At 37.0% G+C, this 24735-nt stretch overlaps 1 protein-coding gene across 1 annotated transcript in view; it reads right to left on the reverse strand.

Annotated features, from left to right (window-relative positions):
- GRIN2A (glutamate receptor, ionotropic, N-methyl D-aspartate 2A) overlaps nt 1-449 on the reverse strand; it is an 80992-nt gene extending 80543 nt beyond the window's left edge. The window contains exon 1 of the mRNA XM_009700672.1: nt 417-449. Coding sequence (XP_009698974.1) covers nt 417-449 — 33 coding nt within the window. The remainder of the gene's footprint in view (nt 1-416) is intronic.
- Between the last annotated feature and the right edge of the window lie 24286 nt (nt 450-24735).

The raw sequence follows: 24735 nt of genomic DNA on the forward strand, positions 1-24735 counted from the left end.
TGAAAGAAAAGCTTATGATTTAAAAATAAGATATTAACCATTCAAGATTTCTTATGCACTCTTTACAGGAAAAGACACACACAGTGCTTTTAATTTATGAATGTGGTTGAGAACTACTATCCTATTTCACACTTGCAGAGAACAGAAACAGATTAAATGATTTAGGTTTCATGGCAAGGTGGTATTAAACATACAATTATTAGTGAGAACAGTAATTCAGCTCTACAAGTTCTGTATTTTATCTACGGAAATCTATTCAGAGCAAAGTGAGTGTCTTTTTTTTTAATAGAAGATTAGGAATGTTATTACTTTCCAAGTGTTAAGAAACTGACACCAGGATTTTATATAGCTTACAGCAATAAAAGTCTTACAACTTGTGTCAGACCACGAAGACTGATATTGAAGGTTCAAAGTACCTCACTACTGGTGGTAATGAAATCATCTGCCATGGCTTCTTTCGTACCTCAAAGATGGCATTCTGAATGCCAGTGCCAGATTTGAAGTGGTTTGGGGTTAATCATAGGTGTTATAAAACATATTTGGGAGAAGAATTGAATTAGTAAGATTTGATTGCTGAATTCTTCTAGGAGCTATTTCCTGGTGACATGCACTGTATACTTAAAAATAAAGAAACAAACAAGCCAACTTTCCATCTGGGGACACTTACAGCTAAAGAAACCCAGCACACAGGAATTCTGCTCAGAGTCAGCATTTAATGGTTTAATTATCGATTTACTATTCAAAGTAATTTAGATATCTAGAGACAATACCATGAATTCAAGTTTGGAGCAGCTTCCTAATTCAACATAAAAAATATTGTAATGTAAAGTCAATCACTTCAGTTTTCTTCTCCAGCTCCTATCTTATCCTGGTTTTTACTTGTGATTATGCTAACAGTAAAAATAAGTAAAATAATTTACAGTAAGTTAAATAGATTATTTCCATTATATCCTTTCACTCTACCTCATTTCTATATATGATTTAAGGCTACTAATTCAGCAGAATAATTCTTTCAAACAGTACACATGCCTTAGTCCGTCATGCATCAAAAGGAACTTCTCCAATAAGGTAACCAAAGATGAAGTCTTTGAGGGCAAAAAACAACACCGATAGAAAAGGTCACACTTGGAAATGTCTAACTAGTAAATACACATTTTTAACCTAGAGCAGTCTACAGCATCTTCCCTGGCAATCAACAAGAGTCTAGTGCACAAGAGCCTGGGTCACCATTACAGGAGTCTGACAACAAAAGAAAAGCACTAAAAATAAATCCTTTCCTTTTGTAAACATTTTATTAGAAAAATAGTTTCTGAAAGGAGCTTTGATTAAACATTTTTGTTAATTTCATACCCATACTGCATGAATTCTTTTCACATAATTGTAAATGTGAACTTTAGTCACAATCAGGCAGTTAATATCAACTTGTGATCAGAATGGTGAAAAAAAATGGTAATTATAAGGTGAAAGCAAGTTTGAGTTCAGGAAAAGTGGAGATACAAATGTAACAAGTGAGATCCTAATCTGCAGAAATTCCATGTAGCTCCACCGACTTCATGTGATGCTTTTATAGAGCTGAAGATCTGACTGTATGTGTTTACAATGAATTTGAAACAGATGGAAGATTACAAGCAAATTGCAGCCTTAGGAACTTCAGCAGATATTTAAATGCCTATAAGGAGAATATTCAAGGACATATTATTCATTAAGTTGGGGGGGGGGGAAGAGTTTAGTGAAGAAACAGCAAATAAATAAAATTAAGGGATGCTTAAAAATCTACAGAACTGTTCATTTGGTGTTTTTTTAAAGCTTCACCTTCTTCCCAAAAAGCATTATTATTCCTCTGCTTTATACAGACTTAGTACTTTGTTGCACATGTGGAATTTAAGTTCTACTTTTCTGTATTCAAAAACAAAGTGATGTTTGTAAAAAAAAAAAAACAAAAAAAAAACTTTTCAGTTATTTTCATTTAACTGTCATCTTGTCATCTATCAAGACATCCATCTAAGTCATTGCTGAAGCAGGAATACAGATGTAATATTGGAGGTATTTTAAATGCACATCAGAAATATGTTATTTTTCTTCTCTCAGTGGCCCCATCTGTTGAGATTATTGGCGGAGGATGCAAGGAAGCTGTAACGCTTATCCAATACAAGAAACTTTTATACAAAGGAATTCCACAGATCAATCTCAAAGCATGAAAATCCCGAGATGTTACACTGATATGAGCAAAAATATAGCTAGAAGTAGTTGTGGAAACGATTAAGTAATGCTTTATTTGATTTTTCTGTTCTAGCTTCTTAGCTTGGTTCTACCACAGCCATGTAAACAAAAAACAGCAATGAAAAGAGAAGGAAAAGAACAAATGAGAACTTTTTGTTTCTTTGTCTTGCACATGAACATAGTTTATAGCAAGACATCTCCCCATATGTTTCACACTAGAAGGAAGTAATCCTTCAACTGCTTCTTGCTTAACGTTATTCTTGAATTTTGTATACAATATAAAATTCTGTCATTACAGGAGAAGGGCACTTCAATGTTCCCATGCTTATGCACAAAACAGAGCAGCTCTCCAATGCTGTTATTTCATAGATTAATATATTAGAATAAGTTGCTTTTTAATTAGCGTACCAAGTCTGTAAATCTGTCACTGTTGTCAGAAGTGCACATTTCACTTCCCCAATTCCAACAAATTACAGGAATATTTCTCTTGAAACCTCATCCTCAGCTATTTTCATGACATCTTAGTTTCCCAGCTCCAGCTTTTCCATGAGATCAGCAGAGCATATTCACAGCTGCTGTAACAGCTGAGGTAAGCCCTGACAGTAGCTTATGCCTAGTAGGGAAAAAGCTGCAATAGTTGGTTAGTTAAGGAAAGAGACATTTGTTATCTACAATAGTATACCTTTTGTTAAATGAAAATGAAATGCTAAACCAGAACAAAATAGGGGTCAACACAAGACCAAATCAATTTTCCACTTGGCAGACTTGTCGAGGACACTTGTTTCGCTGGTAAGACAATACTGTGCCAGGAAGCAAAAAACAATATGAAAGAGTTTAAAACGCAATCTAGAGGATGATTGTATTCAGCTAGAAATGAGATTATTACAACAGGACTAGAAGTAGGACTTTAAAATTATCTTAATTATTTCATTCCTATGAGATCCAGCAAAAATTATTTTTCTTCTATTTTACACCACTATAAATTAGATATTCCATTTTTATAACAGATTTAAGGCATGTGGTGCTAGGTCTACATATACAGTGCAAGCTGACTCCTGTTTAATGAATTATAGTAGTTATTTGGCATTTTTACGAAGACTGGAAAAACTGAAAGTCAAAGATTAGTCATGAATTTAAGCTGAATAATTTAGCATCACATCAAAAATATACAGAAGGAAATTATTTGTACCAATCTCAAATGTAGGTAAATAATGTATCTTGCAGTCTGTTAACTTGGTACCATTTTTCTTGGATTACTTGAAATGATGTATTGATCCCCTGGTAACCATGAAGTGAGTCGTGTTTATCTGTCGTGAATATCTATGTTTCAGCCATATGGTCTGTGTCGTACTATACAGACCCATGCAAAACTTTCAGTAAATGCCAACACTGAAGAGGAGGAGCTGAAAGGAAAAACCTTTCATCCCAAGATACCCTGCATATTTCTAAACTCTTAAGTTATTAAACTCCTGCTTCTATTCATTAACAGTATAGAACATGCAATTCCCAACACAAACATCTCACTGAGGTGCCCAGGGAGAAAACTCCCCCATTATCACCATGGGAGCAATTACAAAATTATATACTTTCAGGCAAAGCAGGGTAACATGTGGGGGTAGAAATAATTTACTGATTATTACACACAGTAGAAAAGACTCGCTTCCCAAGGACCTGTCACCTCTCTGGCCTCACATGTGGCAAAACATACGCGACCTACAGCAGGTTTCTCTGCTGACACCAGCCTCTCATTTAGGAGCTGTGCTCCTGCCCTCCCACATTGGCTACAGAGCTGCCCGGGCCCCAGGCATCCCCCACCAACCACCATCACCCTACATGGGAAACCCCCAGCTGCCATCACCCTGAGACAAGCTCAGCTGCAGCAAGGCCCATGCCCAGCCCCAGTAGACACTGACTTGCTCCTTGCACTCAACCTAGGGCCGGGCTCATCCCCCTGTCCTTGTCCAGCAACGCCTGGACCCCCCGTGCCAGCCTTCCTGAGGCATAGGCTGAGCTGACCGGATGGGAGGGGGCAGCAGGGCAGGGGCTCTGCAGATGAGGGTGCATGGGCTCCTGCAACCCCCACTCAATAGATTTTAAGTTCTGCAAACCTGCCCACATAGACCTGTGAATGCATTTCATCGTTTGTCACTGAGAAGGTTAAGGCCGTCTAGCAGAGCTAGAAAAGGGATGGAAATTTTCTTACTCTTTAATTTAACTGGTGCAAACTCAGAGCCACAAAATGTATAAAGGTCAACAAAAAGGACTATCTGAGGTCTTACTTATTTTAAAAGTTTGCTGTGGGAGAGGAACACTCAAGTTAGAAAAGGTCAGTAGCAAGCAAGGGAGTAAGTTATGGCTTTCCAACATCTGACATGTCCCCTTTTATTATTTCAAGGAATAAATATCAGAGAAACATGATTTTGAAAGGTTAGCACTGGTTTAATCAAGCATGTTCTTTCCCATTTCCAGAGGGAGCCTGCAGAAATTCATTTTGCAGAGGCTTCAGTTTTTCAGGTCATGGTTTTATCCCAAGAATTTTGCTAGATAACAGACAGATTTTGTAGTTTGGGTTTTGTTTTGTTTTTCTTTAATATGTCCATTTAATTTTTATGCTACCTGCTTGGCTTATCTGGGCCTGCTACAAGAGCTGAAGTTTGTCACTATTTTTTCTATACCAGAATATCAAATAAACAAACACAAAGGAATGAGAACAGGGTTTCTACATATCATTGCAGAGTCCATTAGTTTTTGATCCTTTACATTCTTCAAATAATAGTGTCACGTCTAATGAATTAAAGTAACTCAGTGTGCCATTACAGTGAAACAACATAACTTAATTATGGAAGACGACTAGTTTTGCACAGAGTTCATGAATGATTCCCTGGGCTAGAGTGCACTGTCTGGGTTTTCAACACATCTGGGTTTTCTTTCACGGATTGTTCAAACATTGGAAGTTGTAGTGTCTCAGTCTGAGCTCCTATTCAACCAGGACAGGCAAGTGAAAAATGCTTTCAAAGGTTGAAATGACATCAACAAGCCTGTGATTGAACTTGATAAAATCCTGAGAAGATTCGTGTGAAACAGCAGGGATTTTTATGTGGTCATTTCATGAAAGGTTCTTTCACAAGATGCCTCCTTTCTAGATAAATTTTAACTTCCACAACTACAGAAATGTCTTACACTGTGACTACTTCAATGAGGAAGGGCAAAATTATGGTTCTACAAAAAGGCAGCACAGAGTTAGATGTACCATAGCTATTTGGATGAGTAACAGCTATTGTACAGCTTTTTGGGGTGAAAGGGAATCCAACATGTAAGTAGAGTACTGATGCCTACAAGGAAGATAAGGGAGAATAGAGAGTATTTTCAGACAAATTATATTTGCTTTATATATTCAAATACTTCTTGAATATAAATCACTCACTCTTTAACCCTACAGGATCATGTGCTTCTGTACATCAGTGTAAAGAGGCAGCATTATCCTAAAATATATTTCATTTATGGAGAAGACGATATTTGTACAAAAGTTTCTCATTTCCTATAAGTATTTCACCATGAAAATAAATACTGAAAAATGTATGTGACCTAATATATCAGTTAGCAAGGAGGACAGATTGTATGCCATAGATTATAGCTGAGTATCATTTCACTTATGGCGCTTGTCATGACTGCAGATAAACGTTTTGCCATTTTTTAAATTTAGGTATCTGATTTTCGCATGGTTTGTACAAGCAACATCCTTCTGCTTTATTCATGTAATTAGTCAGCACTAAACTGATGCAAGTAAACAGTTTCCTGAAGAGCCCCCAAAGACTTCATTTTCCATGGGAAAATGACTTTAAATTAGCCATGCAGCACATCTTTCACCTAAAGGAACACCTAAGTTTACATGGAGAACTCAAGCCTGTCCTTTCAGTGAAAACTCTTCAAACTGTTGTTATGAATGATGGGAGAGCAATCGGGACAATCAGACTTTTCAAAGACAGAGAAGGCAGTTGCTGTGAAGATACTCCAACAATACTGGTGAAAGTAATTGGCTTTCTGCTGTATGGAAACATGGATCTGCCAACAATTCACATTTGACACATCACAACAAAGTTATGGTGACAGAAAATGAGGTCCTGTTCATGTTCTCCCCACAGCAACATGAGAAAGTTTAGAACAAACTGATGATGACCTATCCTGTACAGGTTACTTACCTGGATGAAAAAAAATACAGTGAAATGATGCTATAAAATGAGGTAGGTAGAAACCCAAACATAATCTTACTACAAAACTTTCAAAATGTACTTGTTGGAAGGAGAAAAGCCTAGACTTATTTTCAGAAATAAAACAAATAATTTTTCAGATTCATAGAAGGCTTTTCACCAGGTAACAGAAATGAAAAGCATTAAGAGGGCATCAATGAGCTTGTGAATTAGCCCAGTGAAAGGTCAAGACTCAGGAAATCCAGTAGGGATAGATGCAGACGTCTAAGGAAAGGAAAAGTCTGGATAACTTTTATCTCCTAGTACTGGTATTACATTGTAACTCACATAATTTACCTCTAGAAATAAAATGCCATGAAGACATAGGATGGATGAAGCATATCAGCCAAATAAGTCAGATACGTTTCTGGAAAATAAATAAAAGTCTTGGTATCTAGACTATCTGTCCCCACTATTCTGCTCTCTTATATTCACACTGGGGCATTATTTACCAATGTTCACATTGTTTCATGTCAGTATTGAGATACCAACTATTTTACTACCAAAACAACATGCCGGGCTATGTGGAATTTCTCACCTTCCTCAAGTTTCCGTCTGTGACTACAGAGAATTATCTATCAAATCAATTAGTTCATTTACTTTGAACCACATCTTTTCCCATAAGGCCATCAGAGATGAGCTTCTCTTGATTCATGGGCAATTTGAGGAACTTTAAAGGACATAAAATCAAAGCATTTAGGTTACAGTGACTTATATTATTTCTTGGAGCAGACAGATAGTTCTAATTATAAATCTTGAAAACAATCCTGCTGTTAACAGCCATGCTTACTGAAAACAACCTTGTATATGGGGTTTAACTGCCCAGTTTCAAGAGGAGTCCCTGATAGCCAGGTTTTGGTACAGGCAGATGGATCTCTGACACAAAGGAAGATTCTAAAATTTCCAAGGAACTCCAAAAAGACAAATAAGTGAGAAAGCAGTGTTTTATCTTCCTCTTACCATAAAAAGTGAAGTTTGCTAATCTGTATTTTTCACATTTTCAGTAAATAAAATTTCATTCTAATAGTTTAGTTTTACATACTTTACTGCCTCAAAGGGTTATATCATTAGTCTTTAACAAGTGCAATGGCCACATTTTGTTTGATTAACAGCTTTTTACAGCACCAGCCTAATTCTTTTTTTTCAGTCACTCAAATTGATTTTCCTCTCCCCCAGCCATAAGTTCAAACATACACACAAATTACTGTGAGCCATCCACAGAACATGCTAGAATCCTCTTTATTTAACATCTTTTTGGGTACCTGCTAAATTAAAATATGGAGATTTAGTAACATTTTTTCAGTTTAATGGTAATATTTTAGCTAAGCAAAATTTCATATGTTTACATTACTATTGCTGCAGAACCAAAAAATACAAGTTGTTTGAATAACTTACGGAAATTTTCAAGAATCAATGCTATGCAATAATTCATCCCTGGGACAAATTTTCTTTCAGCTGTTTGGTATCCAACACACTAACCGTTTCGCTTAACTATAAGATGATATCACAGAGTAATTTAGATATGTATCATATACCCCCAACCTATAGGAAAAGTTGTTCAGAACAAGGATTTAGAGTGGTAGAGGACAAGTATGATTCTCTGTTCAAGTTTTCTACCTTGTCTAATACAAGTATTGCACAAGAAAAGCCTGCAATAATAAACTGCTTACAGTTCATGCATCAACAAAATTTGCAAAAGTATGTTCATACAGGTTTTGCCATTAGGAGCTTGAAAACCAACACTATCCAAACTTATTAATACTGTAAACAGATTCAAAACTTTACTTACCCACAGTAACATTTAAATATGCTATAACCAAGAATCCAGCATTAAATCCAGAATCAGTAACAATTTATCATTTAATGGCAGCTGAACGAAGCCAAATAGGCTGACTACTTATCATGTATAATGCATGTGTGCATAAATGCCATACACTGTATAGAAAGATACGCATAATTAAATATCAATAAAAATGCCTTAAGACATCGTCTCCTTGTCTGAAAACATTTGGTCTCAATTGAATACTAAAATACTTCTCACTTGTGTTGATGATGAGAAGCCAGAAAACCATTAACTGAGTCATTTCCATACATCTACACTTAACAAGTAAAAATGAAGGCAACAAACAACCTCCCCCTCCACCCCCTTTCACCAAATGGTGAGTATAAAATATTAAGCAAATAAAAGAAATATAAAGCCAATTTAATTTTTTACTGTGTGCTTGTAACTCTGTGCTTTTCCTTTATGAGCCAGGACTCTCAGACTAGCCACCTCTGCGTACCTAGTCTGCTTCAGCAGCATTGGACTGGAGAGAGAAATCCAGCAGCAAGAGGCTAGCTGGGGAGGACAGACAGATGGGAAAGAAATTTTTTAAGAGGAAGGCTGAACAGAGTTCAGGAAGCCATTCAGAGCAGCTTTCCATGGCAACAGAGGTTTGTGGGATACATTCAAGTAGCAGAGGAAGATTAGGGTAAGACAAGAGATACAGGATTCTTGATCTCTTCAAAAAGACATATGCATTTGGTTCCCCAGGTAGTTTGGGTGCTAAACAGGAACAGGTGCAAACCTGACTCACCTGCCTTTGGAAGGCAAAATCACAAAAACATCATAACTTATCCAAAGCATGCATGCTGCTTGTAAATTCTTCTAGAAGGGTTTTAAAATACTTAGCATGCTCCTTTGCTCTTACGTACAATCAGCAGATCTGAAGAGAGGGTACTCAAGGGAAAAACCATTTATGCTTACCCTTTATATTCTCCTCTTTAGGCATCATCTTTGGCCTCCGGGCAAAACTACAGCTGCACTTCCGTTATGCTAATAGAAATTACATGCTTTCTCAAAGTGAGTGATCAGCCCATCAATCTAGCAATGAATATCCTTTTTTCATTGTACATTTAATAGCAGCAGGTCTGAAGCAAATTCAGTTACAAAATTTCTGATATGTATGTTCTGTGTCAGTACTTTCATATCACCCTAGCTCAAGACAAGGGGGTGGTTAACCACATATCTTAGAATGAATGTTACTGATAAGAACATAGCCCAAAGTACAGCAACAATGGATATTTCACTGGTATTCATTGCAGAGTCTTTGAATAATCGTAGCTGAAATCACAAAACAAACCTCATTTGTCTTAAAGTAGTCGCAAAGTTTCCAGTACTCAGAGCTACTGCATCCATAGGAGAAGGAACAGAGGAAGAAAGTGAAATGAGGAAGAACGTGGAATTCAGCTGTAGACAGATACAACAGTTTTGCAATATCGATGTGCTAAACAGAAAAGGACATAAGCATTTAACGTTGCATTCTGTGATGGATGGTAATGTAATATAAGAGAGATGCAGACAAAACACTCTGTTGCACCTACCTTTTCTAACTCTGCCCACACTGGTCCACACCTTTGACTTAAATCTATATTTTCTTTTTGGCATTCTGTTTAAGGATGCATCAACTTATTTAGCTGTGAGAATATCACACATCAAGAGATTTGCCAGGCACTGTTCCCATGGGCAAATAATACTGCAGGCAGAAAAGCTTTACCAACATATACTCATATTACTGAGACTTTTATATGGGCAGTAAAACTATTTCTTCTATGAAATAGCTTATCTCAAGTTACTTTTCCTCAGTTAAGTACATGCAAAATATTTTTAAACACAGTTCTGATTTACAATAAATATCAGAGGGAAACATAACTTGAAGAAAGGAAATGTTCAAAATGCTACATTTAGGTCCTTATAAGGCACAGTAATTCTTTCTAGAAATTATTACATATTTGACAGTCATACTAGATACAGTAAATACTCTGCTGTTATAGCAAATTGAGTATCTCATTTCCAGCTATAAAAAAACCCATGTTTGTACTATGTTCAGTACAGTGTGAAGAGGACTGAAGCCATCTTGCTTAACCTGCACAATATCTTTAACCTTTGAAGAGAGAGACATAATAACCCTTGTTCTGAATACAAATAAGTAACAGAACTTATTATTTGGGTTGATGTTTTTAATGCCATAAATTTGTATTAGTTGCATTTGACAACACTGCATATAGCTATTTCCCAGACAGGTACAACACCACACAAATCAATGAGCTCTACAGATTGCTATGAAAATATAAAAATAAACTTCAGAGTTTTTCTAACCTAGGCAGGAAACACAAAAGACTTAACTAATCTCAGTATAGACTACAATAGTTAATAGATTTCAAGTATTCGTAACACAACTGAATTGTAAGTGCCCTCACATCTAAATTCAATGGGAGCTCAGGGTGCTCAATAGCCTCCAAAGGTGGGTATGCTCATGCAGAGAGGAGCATCTGCACAGATGTGAGAGCTGGGCCATGCCCATTTTATTTATGCTACTACATGTGTCCTCAGAAAAGCGTACTCAGTTAACTGAAATAGGTTGTCTACCCATATGAAGTGGAGGTACTTGCACACTTTCATTAATGGAACTTTGCTTTGGAGGGTTTTAGATGCCATTCTTTTGGGTTCCTTTGGAAAAAAAAAAGCCTTTTGTGTAGGAGGGCTAGCAAACAAAACACCTGTTCTTACAAGTTGCTAAGTGCCTTTGGTTCTACACATAAAAGATGAGTACTCATTACATTTCAGGGACCTTATGTAACAAAGCTTGTTAAGAAAGTTGCAATTGCAGTTTAGGTTTCAGTGTTACAGGCACAAGGGATTGTACTTTGCCTTAAACTACTGCGTCTTGATTTGTCTCCATTTGTGTCCCCTAGTGCCATACCCCAGAACAGCAATTTTAAGTTTAGAGACTACAAGATTGCTCTTCTTTTGCAGGTCATTCAGAAATAACCCATGGATCTTCTGGTGTCCAAAATTCAGTCTGAAAAATACTGAGACTTGAAACCCATTTTCATCTGATACTTGCTATTCACAGCAAGTGTAATATTTCACTATGATTAAACACCTTATTAAAATAAGCATTTTAGGATTGATCCTCAAACTTGCCATGGCTTACCGTGACACGATATACTACCAAAAAGGAAAACTAAAAGCTGTGATCTCATTCTTTGCAATATACTCCACCAAAACTCCTGGAATATGGGTGAAATGTGGAAGAATGGAGGAAGACTTCACTGCACTGCTCTCACTAGGCAGTTCTGGCAGTCCTTTCGATGAATCATAATTCCCTATATAAAAAGCAATGCAACTTTGAGTTTACCAGATGATGACATTTCATGTTACAGATAATTAAAAGATGATGAATAATGAAGCTGAACCGAATCTCCCCCTTTTGTGCAACGAAGATGGATCTGTGGAGCAAGCAGGGATAGTTCTGTGTTCAGGAGCAGATACCGCTCATTTTAAGGAGAAAGGTGTTGATTTTTCAAATCTCTATTAAATAATGCAGTCTTCCTGCACAGTGGGTATTGAAAATTAGGAAAGAAAAATGAGATGTAAATACTATGCCATATCACTCGATGTGCTCCATTCCACAGAAAGTAGAACTGCTCCCCCACACGAAGCTTTTCGGGGGATGGATACCTGGATGGATGGAAGCTGATATGAGATTTGTGATTCTTCTCAGTGGACAGATACTTGTTTCTACAATTGCAACAATTCATTAGAAATCTCAGACAAATAAGCAGAAACAAGCTCATGTGGAGAAAAGCTCTGTTCTGATCCTCCCTGATTTCTATGGCAGTAAATGCAGTTGCTGAAGATCAGGACAGGAGCAGGTACTAAGAACAAAAGTGTCACTATAAAGCATGCAATGAACAAATGACCATGTTTATATTACCAAACACATGGTGCAGGGAATGGGTCAACGTCCCACAATGTGCATCTTTTTTTTTTCTACTCAGCTTTCCTTGCACAGACTTCAAAATCACTGGCAAGGAATTCAGAATCACTGAGCTAGTGCAAAGGACCTCAGATGACAGGAGTGAAGGAGAGGCGCAAAATCCCATCCATTGAAAAGTGAGCAGTTCCTCAGCGTAAGCCTGGACAAGAAAGGTAGATGTTAGAAAGCACTGCAAGAGAGGAGGAGTCGGATATGCAAGTACCTACTGACCCATGGGCTGAGCCTCCTGCTCCCGACAGGCACCTTACTAGCCATCCCACAAGTAACAATTTCATCTACAACACTGCCTCTGAAAGCTGTTTCTGGTGATAGGTCAACTTTTTCCAAGACATCCTATACCAGTTCTGCTGTCTGGAGCTGACACAGAGCCAGAGACAAACATTCTGCATGTTGGAGACACTATTAGAAATAGATGAATAGTGCAAAACAAATGAACTCCCTCACGGGCAGCAGCAGACATTTTCTTTCACTATTTGTGGATCATGTATTCTTAATAAGTATTCAGACATCCACTGGTTCTTGACAAAAATAAGTATGAAAGTTGTATCCAATTTTAAACAAAACACCTTCATTTGAAAACACAGACATGAAATCCTCTGTCACTTGAATTTATACTCTTTCAGAAAATATGAAAAAAGCATAGAGCAGAAGTAATACAATGTGACAGATGACTAGACACAAATCACAAACAGTTAAGGAATGCCATCTACAAATACCATTTTCTTAAAGTTAATCATCCTTATTATTAGACAAACACTAAGAATAAGATGATTTTAAATAAAATCAGTGAGGGCCAGAAGAAGTTTAACTCACTAAATTACAGCAGTAATTATCCATTAGTAAAGTAGCTTAGCTAGCAATAATCTCTTTGTGGCTTCAGACTGTATTTACACAATGACCGTATCATAAAAAGGCATTTTCACAAAATCTGCAATTCAACAGCTATCAATTTTCAAAGATATAATGGGTTTCCTTTGTAATAAGGAGTACAGCCTTAGAATAAGCAAGTATAATGCACTTTATTGTAAATCTTCCCTCGTGGAAGATTTACTTATCCCTAGTGATATGCAGAATAATTTAGCACAAGTCATGTTGTAATGCCATACCTCATGAAATGTCTTGAAACCATCCATACAGAGCCAATTTCTAGTCTCCTCTTTCAAGTCACCGTAAGTCTGGTCCAAAGGTGGTTTTACTACTACATATAGATGATAGTGTGTTGCTATACATACCCATAACACAGGATATAGCTTTACAATACAAGATATAACTTTATTCATTTTATCTCAGTGTATCAAATCATAACACATCATCTGATTACGGTATAAAAATTAAAGCTGAAAAAATCATAACTTCTGTTGTAGTCTGATAAAAAATTCAAACCTGTAAACTATACTATGTATAGAATTATGTACACTGAAAGACTTCTGCACACTGAGTGCTTCATCCCTCTCCAGGAGATTAAACAGCACATTTTCCTTTGATTTTTTTTGTCCAATCAAGCTCATAAAGGAGTTAAATTTGTTATTGTAGAGTCACTCCATATAATGAAGACACACTAATATTTTCTCGCTTACTATGAAAAGATCAAACTGTTTGTGGTGATCAGTTAAAATATTCCATTTGTTTTTTCTATGAAAAATTCTTTTTCTTACAACCTCACCTAAACCTCTGAGAAAGAACAGATTTTATGGAGTATTCATGAGCAAAATTCAACACAGAGCACAGAATTAAGTATAACAAAAAATAACATCATTAAAATAATATGCAGATGCTTGGTGCTATGGCAGAAATAAGCATATATGGAAAAGTATTGTCTGCTCATAAGGAAGGACTCAAATTATTACTTGAAAATGAGACTACTAAATCAAACTGAGAGCCCTGCAGAGCAATGATATTTGTACACACATTGGTGCATTTGAAAACTAAATGGATGCATAAGGGACATTCTCACCAACTTGTTTATATAAATTGGTATACAATGAGCAGAAGAATTTGAGAAGACGTTCCTAAAAATGGTTGTAGTTTCTTCAGCAAAAAAGCAGAAGACAGATAAATGGGGCCCGATTGCTAACACCACCATCTGGGAAGACTTCATCATCTCTTCAGCTTCTTTCAGAGAACTAGTTAAATGAACTCAGGTGCATTATGAAACTCACAGCTAGGTCCATGAATATGAGGTAATTTCCCAAACCATTTAAACATTTTCACAGTTTCTTAATATGTTTAACACAGATCTCTTCCCCCTTCCACCGAGAAGCAGTTGAAAAACACGTTTATGCGAAAACAGGAGCAGTGTTATTTACTGCAAAGCTTAGGACGAATTCCTGCCCAATTCAGAAAGATGGGGCCTATGCACTTAAACTCTTCAGGATTTCCAGACAGACTCAGGGTATTTGATGACTAAGAGGAGCAAAAGTTTCATCAGCGAATGTGATTCAGTTAGCTATATACTCATAAACCAGTTTTCATTTATTCCCTTCACCACAGAAATCAGAGAAAACAACCTCTTTTATGCTCATTACCTGGTTATTAAAGTTCTGTCTCTACAGAGACTAGTATGTGGTCCCATACCCACCAAGAGCTTAATGTATGGTTTTTTGAAAGGGTGTGTTGACCAATTTTGATGTACTGGAGTACTATAAAAAATTGGATGTGGGGGGAGGGTAGGTATGGATGGATGACAAATCTAAATCATTACAAGTAAGCCATGATCTTAAATAACTGCTGTGGGAAGGCACAGCATTCACACCACTACCAATTTATAGTTAACTGTAGGACATCTTGGTTGAATGGAACTTTCTTCAAATTATGTTAGTCTTTGTACTATTATTTAAACTACTGTTACTTTCTTTGCGAGGTATGAGATTCAACCACTAGATCTTCAGAACAAGTATTTTAGCTTCTAATCAAAGTTTGGGAGAACACACTCCCCCAAGACCTTTTCATTAACATGTTTTGCCATTACACAAGTTCTGTACTCCAAGATCCACCAACTGGGAAATCTTGTAACTCATGAGAACAGATAGCTTGGCAGATGGCTCAGATTTCTCAGGCCAATGAATGATAATAAAGTCAGCTGTGTTTAACCAATATGTCCCATGCTCCCCATTTTACTGACCTCTAATTTGCTACCTTCCATTGGCAGCAGTCACCCTGGTGGTGCAGCTGGAAGAAAGTTTCATGTGAATACTCCTTGCTTGCTTCAATGCAAAATCAGTCAGTTCGTCTTAAACAAGCTCTTGTGCCTCATTCCTCTTAAAAATGGCCAACTCTGCTCTGAAGATGATGAAGGGTGTTCAGAGATTTTCAGTGCTGCCAGAGCAGCAGCCTCGAAGGAGAGGGACGATATTGAACACTACAGGGATTGAAGCAAGGGATGCAGGCTGGAGTGAAATAACTTACTTCTGCAATTATTATCTGATCATAAACTCAATTTCCTATTATTGAACTTTATTAAACTAATTACACCTCTAAAGTTTAGGTTAGGTTCACAGATTGTATTGGAATTAAAAAAATTCACTTGTGATTAGAATCTCACTGACAATTGTAAAGATATAAATTACTAACTCCAAAGCAAACAAAAGTTATATCACATTCCAATTCAAAAAAAAAAATCAGATCAAGCAGACTGTCTCAAAATCACATGTCTGCCTATTTAAACTCATATTCAGGCTTTATATTTTCTACCTCTGAGATGTAGCGGCAAGGAACTATTTGGAAATATTAAATGCTAACACTTTAAATTCAAGCAAGCTTCGCATTTAATTTAATGCAGTTTTTGCAGGTAATGTACTACATTTCTGCTGTTCAGATTCATTCTGCTTTGCACTCTTAAGACCTTGAAATCAACAAATAATTAATTCATTTCTCATTTTCCTCCCCAGCATATAGATAAGACATCCTCTTTTCATATTCTGAACAAATGGCTAAGTAATGCTGTTACACTAGATGACAACACAGGTCTCTGACCATCCCTTGGTATTTCTAATTTGGTCATGCAGGTCAGCATAAGCAGCATCTTTTTTGGGTTTGTTTGGGGGTTTAATGTCTTTGCAGAGAGATATGAAAACCTGGGCATTTAAGAACAAATACTAATGATGCAACCACTTAATCAATGCAACCAACTGAACATGCTGGGTAAACTACATGAAGCGAATAAGCCAAAAGAATAACGAATGTAATTTCCATCAAAACAGGTCACAAAATGCGTACAGCTTCCAAACAACCACTAGTGATTGTTGTGATGTAAGGTCATGACAGTTCATTAGGCATGATTAGTGTACTTCCCTCTTGCATAACAGAATGCTCACCAGTATCCAATTAATTTGAGGGTTATGAGTGACACCAGCTGGAGTCATAAGACGTAAAGACTACAGCTACAAGAACCTCTGAAATAATCTGTTCCTCAGCCAAGTTCTACCTTCTAAATGGTCATAAAGACATTCAATTCCCTGCAGGATACTCTCAGTCTTCTCCAAATCACATCATTATACATACCTAGGTACTGCTACATCCAGCATTTGGAGGCCATGTAACAAAAATCTGTTTCAGAACAAATGTATGGACTCTATTTGTTACATAATGTAACTACTGCATATAAAAATACTAACAATAACGAGTATAATATACATAATGCACAGACAAAATCCCTATATATAACCTAAAATACCCATATGTTTATATACACACTTATATACACACAGCAACAACATACTCCTGCTGTCATACTGACTCCATCATACTAAATGGTACCTTGATAGTTGATGAGTAGTTTGAAGAAACTCTGAAACCGCTGCAGAACCAAAGACATTTAATACTTTAGTCATTAAAAGCTTAAATATCAGACTTTATTTTAATCAAATGGGTTTTATAATGCCAAAACTATTTCAGTTATTTTCCAGTAGAGGGCAAGAACAGTGATTTCTACTTCACTTACTACCAGAAGAACATTACCTATAATTTACCCACCAGCCAAATTAAGCACTAGAATAGCAATATTAATCTAAATGGATGTTTTGAAGACTTGGGATGAAGGTAAGCAGTGATAAAGCATTTTGTTGCTTGCTTGCTTTGTTTCTTTCAGAACCCAAGTCATATTCTGAGCTCTGTATGTATTCTCTTCCCCAATGCAGGCTACAAATCCTCTTCATATCCCAATTCCCTTTCCACAATCCTGCTGCCTTCCAAGTTTCTTTCCAGGTTTCACCTCAAACTTGCCAAGGCCATTTAAAGTTAATGAAGGTGGACTGGCTGAAATTTTCTTCAGGCTACAATTCTTCCACAGTGCTTTCATCCCTGTCTCTCATGTCACTAATACTCTATGCACCAACAGAAATTTAACTTAGCTTTAATACACTTGCACATAGGCAGACTGATGCAATACTACAGAAAGGAGTAGAAAATTTCATAACACAGAGATAAATTTCATAACACGGAGATCAAGCATACAAATACACACGTAAGATTGCAGGGATGTTCTTTCCTTTAGCACTGGTAAGAAATAAAGTATTTCATCAATTTCCAAAATAATATTTCTAGCAGTTTTCCAGAAGCAAGATCCTAAAAGAGTCAAGGCCTGATCCAAAATCTCAAACAGTTCTATAGCTGGTCAACATCCATGGCTGTAAAACCTGCACTTCTAATAATAAAAGGAAAGCAAACACCCATCTTACTATCTGTTAGAAATTATGCAAGCCTTTTCCATAATATTTTAACCTAGATGATTTTTTAATTTCTAGATCTATAAGGGAACTCAGTAGAGTCATTATCATGTTAGGGGTATGTTTCTCCAAATTCCAGAGGTCTTTTTCTAATGATCAATATACCACATTCATCACCACTAACAATCTCGGGGATGTTCAACTATTCAAACTTGTCTCAGCAAAAAATGATCCAAAAGACCAGTGTCATTGGAAGAAGGCAGGGGTGGCAGTGGGGACTACTGGAGTTCAATGGCAGGATTCTCTCAGAACTGGCATATGTTCGTAACAACTTCCAAACATAACCCAAACGTGTTCTATAACCCAAACGTGTTCTAAAGTTTCTTGACCAGGAAATGCCATATTATGGTTCATTTATTGAATTAAACAGCCAATCATTTTTTTTTAGATTTTACAAATGCATATGAAAACTTGCAAAGTGATATATATAAACAATAAGCAGAAAAAAACCCCACTTTTTCTTCATCTGTGCAGATCTGGGATGCCCTGTTTTCCATACATGACAAATCTCAGATCAGAAAAATCTGACATTCCAAATTTAAATACCTGAGTGCTTAGCTGGTTGACACTCAGAAACAGAAAGCATTTACTTTTGCTAAAGGAAAGCTATTATCTGTCTCTTTGTAACAAAAAGGGTGCAAACCTTTTCCATAAGACTTCAAAAAAGGTGAATCCTTAATTTCCAGATCCATGAGGGACTCCTTTAAAAACTCCTGGTATGATTCTTTCTTGGGTGAGGAACCTTGCTGTTCTGTGGAAGGCATTTTCTTTTGTCATTAAAAGGCTATGGTAGAAATCACTTTGGGCTTTTTACAAACAATGGAGAAAATTAAATTCCTCCTCTTTTAAATGAGTTGTTTTAATTAGAATTGGAAGAGAGACATAGCTCCCAAGCGACTCACAGTGCTTGGATCCTCATTTGAGACAAACAAAAATGTCATTTGCAGCAAGAAAAGCCTGTTTGTGGGTGTTGAACCCCATGTGTGCTGAGCCATAATGATGATTTCTGGAGTGCTCACAGCTAATTTACAGGCTTTCCATAAACATAACATTATAGTGTTTGAATGATTCCTAAACATAGAGGAGTTTATCCCAACACGTCTGTCTGTAATTATCCTGTTGAAGGAAAGCAAAGCAGACAGACTAATCACATCTTAGAAAAGTGATTCCTGGGAAAAGAGCATGTAAACCCTTCCTATTTCTGTCTTCTCTTCAAAAACCATTTCAAGTTTTTGTTACTTAATACATTTTTAAAAACCTCTAATTATTACAACAAAGCCTTACCTTAAGTTTAAAACCATATGAGTTTTTGGGGGGGAAGTGCATTGCACAGGGAGAGGTCTAGCTAAGCACATCCACCTTAACGATCCACTTGAACCAGAATCCACATCACACAACTTCGGCGATCACTTTTGCTTGAACAAAAACCCGCACATGCTAAATTAACTGTTTCTTGTAGATTAAGATTAAATGTCTGACTGGAATTGCCAATTTTTTAGTAAACAGGAAATCTTCATTTTCAGATTAGAATAGCAGCACTGATTAGATGGCAGTGATTACAAAGTGGCTCAGCCAGAGATGCAGTGTTTGCTGCAGATATATGGAAAACTCTCTCCTCTCAGAATTTATTATGCTAGGTTGCCTGGATCAGCCTGCTCCCAGGCTTGCCAGGCTGTCTAATGGATAAAGAAAAAGACAAAGCAAGTTCACAATTAAAGATGATGAAGTCCTGTATCACCGCGATCCTACTCCTCACTAACCAGGTAAATTCAGAATGCATACGTCTGAGCTGCACAAGGCAGTGCTTTGACTGAAAGGCGGGTAGGAGAGGGATGAGGAAGCACAGTGGACTCCAGCAGCTCCGCTCAGCCTGCCTCCTCCCATGGAGAGCCCGAGGTCCCCCAGTGAGACATCGTCTCTCACCCTCAGACATAACCCACTCACACCCACTACCACAGTGCTCTGGGCAGCATCAGCTTTACTATACCACCAGTGAAGATGACTCTGAGAACTGCAGCCCAGGTTTTTATTTAAATTTTTTTTTTTTTTAAAATAAATGTGTTTGTAGATCTAAATAATATACCGAAAAACTCAACTCTCAGTTTTTACAGGAACTAAATAGTAGGTAGCTAGATTTCAACTCCAAGTCTTACTTAAATTCAAGAAAAAGTTCTCAGCAACTTCAGTGTCAGTCAGATTTGCCACTAGTGTACCAAGGAAAACGTATACTCTTTTCATGAGCATGTAGTTTTAAAATTTATTTATTGCTATTTATTTTACATATATTATTTAGTACTTTAGTATAGTACTAAATAAAAAGTAATAATAATGTATTGTTTATTATAGAATTACTATCATTAATAGAACCAATTAGTGTGATTTACTACCTTCGCTATGCACTGAGTTTTAACTATAGCGTTACTGTATGATCACACCTTTGATTTGGCCGCCTAATAATTCAATCGAACAACAGTTCAAGTTGACAAGTCAAGCCAACACACACGCTCAACGCTTAAGAAGTCACCAGGTCTGCAGGCAGAATAGAAAGGATCTCTTGCTAGGAAAAGCTTGCAATTCTGCTCTCTTGCTGTCATCCTACTCTTTGGTCATTGCCCTCTTTAGTTCCCTGCTGCTTTCCGTTGTAGTGGAAAAGATACAAGTAGGAAAAAAAATTAAGCTTTCAGGGTTTGCTAGTCGGTTTTGTGTTTGGGTTTTTTTCCCCAATTTTCTATGCATTCATATATGGTTAACCAAGTAAATAAGCAGATGCTGTCACTCAGCAAAGTGCATTCAACAAAGAAAACATGATATTAAGAGTGTACCTGTGTCTTCAAAACTGTGACCAAACTACACTCTCCTTTTAACATTCAATATTCTTTATGTCAGCTTGAAAAATGAAGTGGAAACAGGCACACAAAAACAATTAGGTTGCATCAAACTTTCATTACAAGAACATATACAGATGCACCTTTATTCAAATCCTGTTGGAGAGTTATTGATCTGCCACGTTTTCACGTGGGAAAAAGTTATTCCATAATACTCTCCCTATTTCTCTCAGGGTCTCAATCAGGGTACTCAACCATGGACTTTTCTAATAGTCCACCAGTAAAAATTGCCTACTTCAAAGCATACATTCTGTATTTATATACAGAATCCCTCCCTGTATACATTGCTTTCTTTGTGAAAAAGATTCTAATGACAGAGGATAGGTTTAAAAAACAGGTAGTAAGTGTCCTTTGATAAGTGTAAAACCTTCAATGATAGTCCTAATGAATAGTGCCTCTGCAAACATTTTTTATGACTGCATAAATTAATTTGGCAAGGTCTGTAGAACAGTCTAAAAATCGATCTCACAATTTCAGAAGACACCTACATATTTATCCGTGCTTTTGTAAAACACTACATCAATGCTGAACAGTACAAGAATTTAATATGATATTAGTTTAACCTAGCATTGCTCCAATCAATAAATAAAATTAGAATAATTTACTCTCCCATTACTAAATGCTGAATTTAGCAGTTTTTCCAGATACACAGCCAGATGAGACCAGAGATTTAATTTCATTAGGAATGCTTTTTGCTGTGCTCTTCTAAAACTAAATCTAACTTTTCCATGAATAAATGCAGCCATTAAAACTGCTTTGTAATTTGAGAGAGCAGTGTTAGAGTCAAACTGTCCATCAGAATCAGGTTAGCAGCAAATAGATCATATTCACCTTTTGTTTCACAAAATACCATTCAAAATAATAAATATGAAAATAAATTACTCAAAGCATTTTTTACTTTAAGTGCTAAGGAAAATGTCACATTGGCCCCACCTGGCTATGATGGTCCTTGAACAAATCCTGTTATCTTAGGATCCACAATACTTTAAATTGCCACCAGCATGAAGCATCACCAGGATCACCTGTGGTTTGGATCAGGCCAAATGAAAGAATTTCCGTGCCACCATTTTCAGCACGGAAAGTTTTCCTCTAAAATAAGATGTTGGCTGTCACTTGGCACAGCAGGGAGAAAAAACTGTCAAAGAAACCATCTATCCTTATCTTTTTCCTTTGATACTTCTAACTCCGTGCTTTGCACTACTAAAGGCTTTAAATTCTTTCTCCTTTAGGAAAAAAAGAGAGTGTCTTACAACAATAAAACATTATTCAGTTTAATTCACTCTACAGGAGAGAGGTGCCTCTGAAGGCTACATGCAATGCAGGAGTGAAATGTCCTATGGGCTCAAGGCTCAAATTCTTGAAGATATTTAGGTAGGTCCTCAGTTCAGTTAAAGGGATATCAGACCTCAAATTCCTTTGGGATCCAGGCCTCAGTATATTCCTAACACATTTGGTATTTTCAAAAAGTGCTCTATGTTTAACAATTGTCAGTATTCCTCTGAGAGAAATATCACAGTTACCTGACATCATCAACATGTATAATTTCAATAGAGCCAAAAAAAATACAGTAGCCATGAAAGCTTGTATATCCTATGGATTACAATGCAGCATCCAGGGAATCAAGTGTATAAAGGCTACTGATCTTAGGTGAATCCCACACCTGGCTGCTTTTGTAGCTGAGGTAGCATTTCTGAAAGTTGCCAAATGGCAACTGCAGAGCCTTAAGGTTTTTAGAAACTTCAGAAGAGGGACTGGTATAAGCAAAACCACAATCTGTAGACTTTGCTTTGGAAATCCCTCCCTATTTTTTACCATCACCCTCTGATAAGTGTCCCTGTGAGTGCCAACTGACACTGCATATTACCATTTGTCTTGTACTGGATGTATGCTAGAGGCTTGACATTGCTAATTCTAGGTGGTTTTGTACTGCCCCAAGGAGTTTTCAAATCAGTTTTAAATATGACAGAGTGGGGCTATAAGGTAAGGAAGAAAGAGCTTCAGAAATACAGAAATCATAAGCAGACCCAATTAATCAGAGAGCAAACAACATTCACATCTCCAAAGACCACTAAAAAGCAGATCATCTTAGTTCACCATTGCCAACTTGGGTGAAAGTCAGACCACTTGCAGAGAAGGATGGATGTAAATAAGAACAGACGACTGAGGTACCAAGACCTCCTCCCTCCACCAAGGAAACTAATGTATGGTCATTTGATGTCAAGACTGAATTCATATTAAATCCTTCACTATTAAAACAAGTGGGAAATAGCATTTCTTGCCCTTACGGCAACACAGTAAGCATAACAGCCATTCATGGGGAGATATGTTTCAGCAGAAGGTTGGAGTTAAGCCAGAGGCAGGGCATAGTCTCTTCCCAGCAGTCAGCAAAGCTCCTACTGAATAAAAGATTGAGTCATAGCTGCACTGGCCAAGTCCCTATCATTTCCTTGTCCTACAGGAGTGAAGAGCAAGAGAGTGGAAATCCAGCATTCCCCATATTATGCAAGGAGTATCACCAACTCCTTTAACTTCATTGTAATAATTGTTTTAAACACTGAAAATGTATCTTCATCTTTGCAAGAACTATCTTGGTCAGCAGATGTTGTGCTAAAGTGAATCCTCACAGAAGAGCCTTCCTAACCAGCATGTAAGTCTCCCAGTATGGAAGTCAGGATTCTTTCCAGGACAGCACTCTCTTCTGAGATTGTTATAAACACTTTAAAGCCCAGGACTGTTGTATGTAAACTCCTCACAAATGAAAATTAGTAGCTCCCAAGCAACTTTAAAAAGATGTATAGAAATATAAATTGTATAGAAAAATAATCACTAATGCATACAAAAAGTACATGAGTTTGTGGGGGAGTAGAAAGGGAGTAGAAAGGGGGAGAGAGGAGGGACACCAGGAGCACCAAGTTTTCAGGCTTACCTTAAGTATCTGCTGTCACTAAATGCAGTTCTGTAAGCAAACCACAGCTCCACACGCACCTAAGCATTTGGAAATTTTGCCAACAAACAGGAATCACAAGCTTCTGAACCTTAATAGCAGTTCATGCTTTTGGAAAACAGTTGCTTAGTCTCCTCAGCTACCACTGTCACATATCTGTATCTTACACACATATTGAGATACCTCTCTCAGTCCGACCCATCAATCAGTCCTTAACACCTATATTTATAGCCTTATCCTCCTTCCCCACTCTGAGCTGACTAAACCCTAGGGAAGACCCAGAATAAACCTAAACAAAGTTCAGAAATGGCTGACTCGGTAACTACAACACCATTTTTTTAGAGGTTTCTACACTTTTCTTGGAGGTTACTCAAGTTTGAATTACACACATAGGCATTTCTCATCCTCAGCCAAATCCACCACCATTACTGCCCTATGGCCTCAGCATTACTGCCACTAAAGGGACAAATTCAAGTCCACTGTAATGCATACTCTGTTCATTGGTATGCTAAAACATATAAGACATTTGTAAGACAAGGTAAAGGAAAGTGGGCTTCAAAATGTTGCAAACTGATTTCTCACTAAGAATCTTACTAAAAAAATCATTCCCAATAAAACCCAGTAATTTCTCTTGCAAGAAAATAAAAAAAAAAGTTTTTCCTGTTCAAAGAAAGGAAGTGCTTGAAATATCAATTAAAAGATAAATTTTAAGATGGAAAGGTTACCTTTCAGTTTAAAGGCGAATCAAGACACTGGATAGACACAGACCTGAGCATGTGCAAAGACTCATTGGAAGACAGAGAAAATATACATTACTAACTAAATAGCCAGGACCACAAAGTAGACCTTTAAACTACACCCTTTCCAGCCAAGCAAAACAATTCCTCTGGAAGC

This window comes from Cariama cristata, unplaced genomic scaffold (genome assembly GCF_000690535.1).
Source record: "Cariama cristata isolate BGI_N322 unplaced genomic scaffold, ASM69053v1 scaffold2275, whole genome shotgun sequence".
NCBI lineage: Eukaryota > Metazoa > Chordata > Aves > Cariamiformes > Cariamidae > Cariama > Cariama cristata.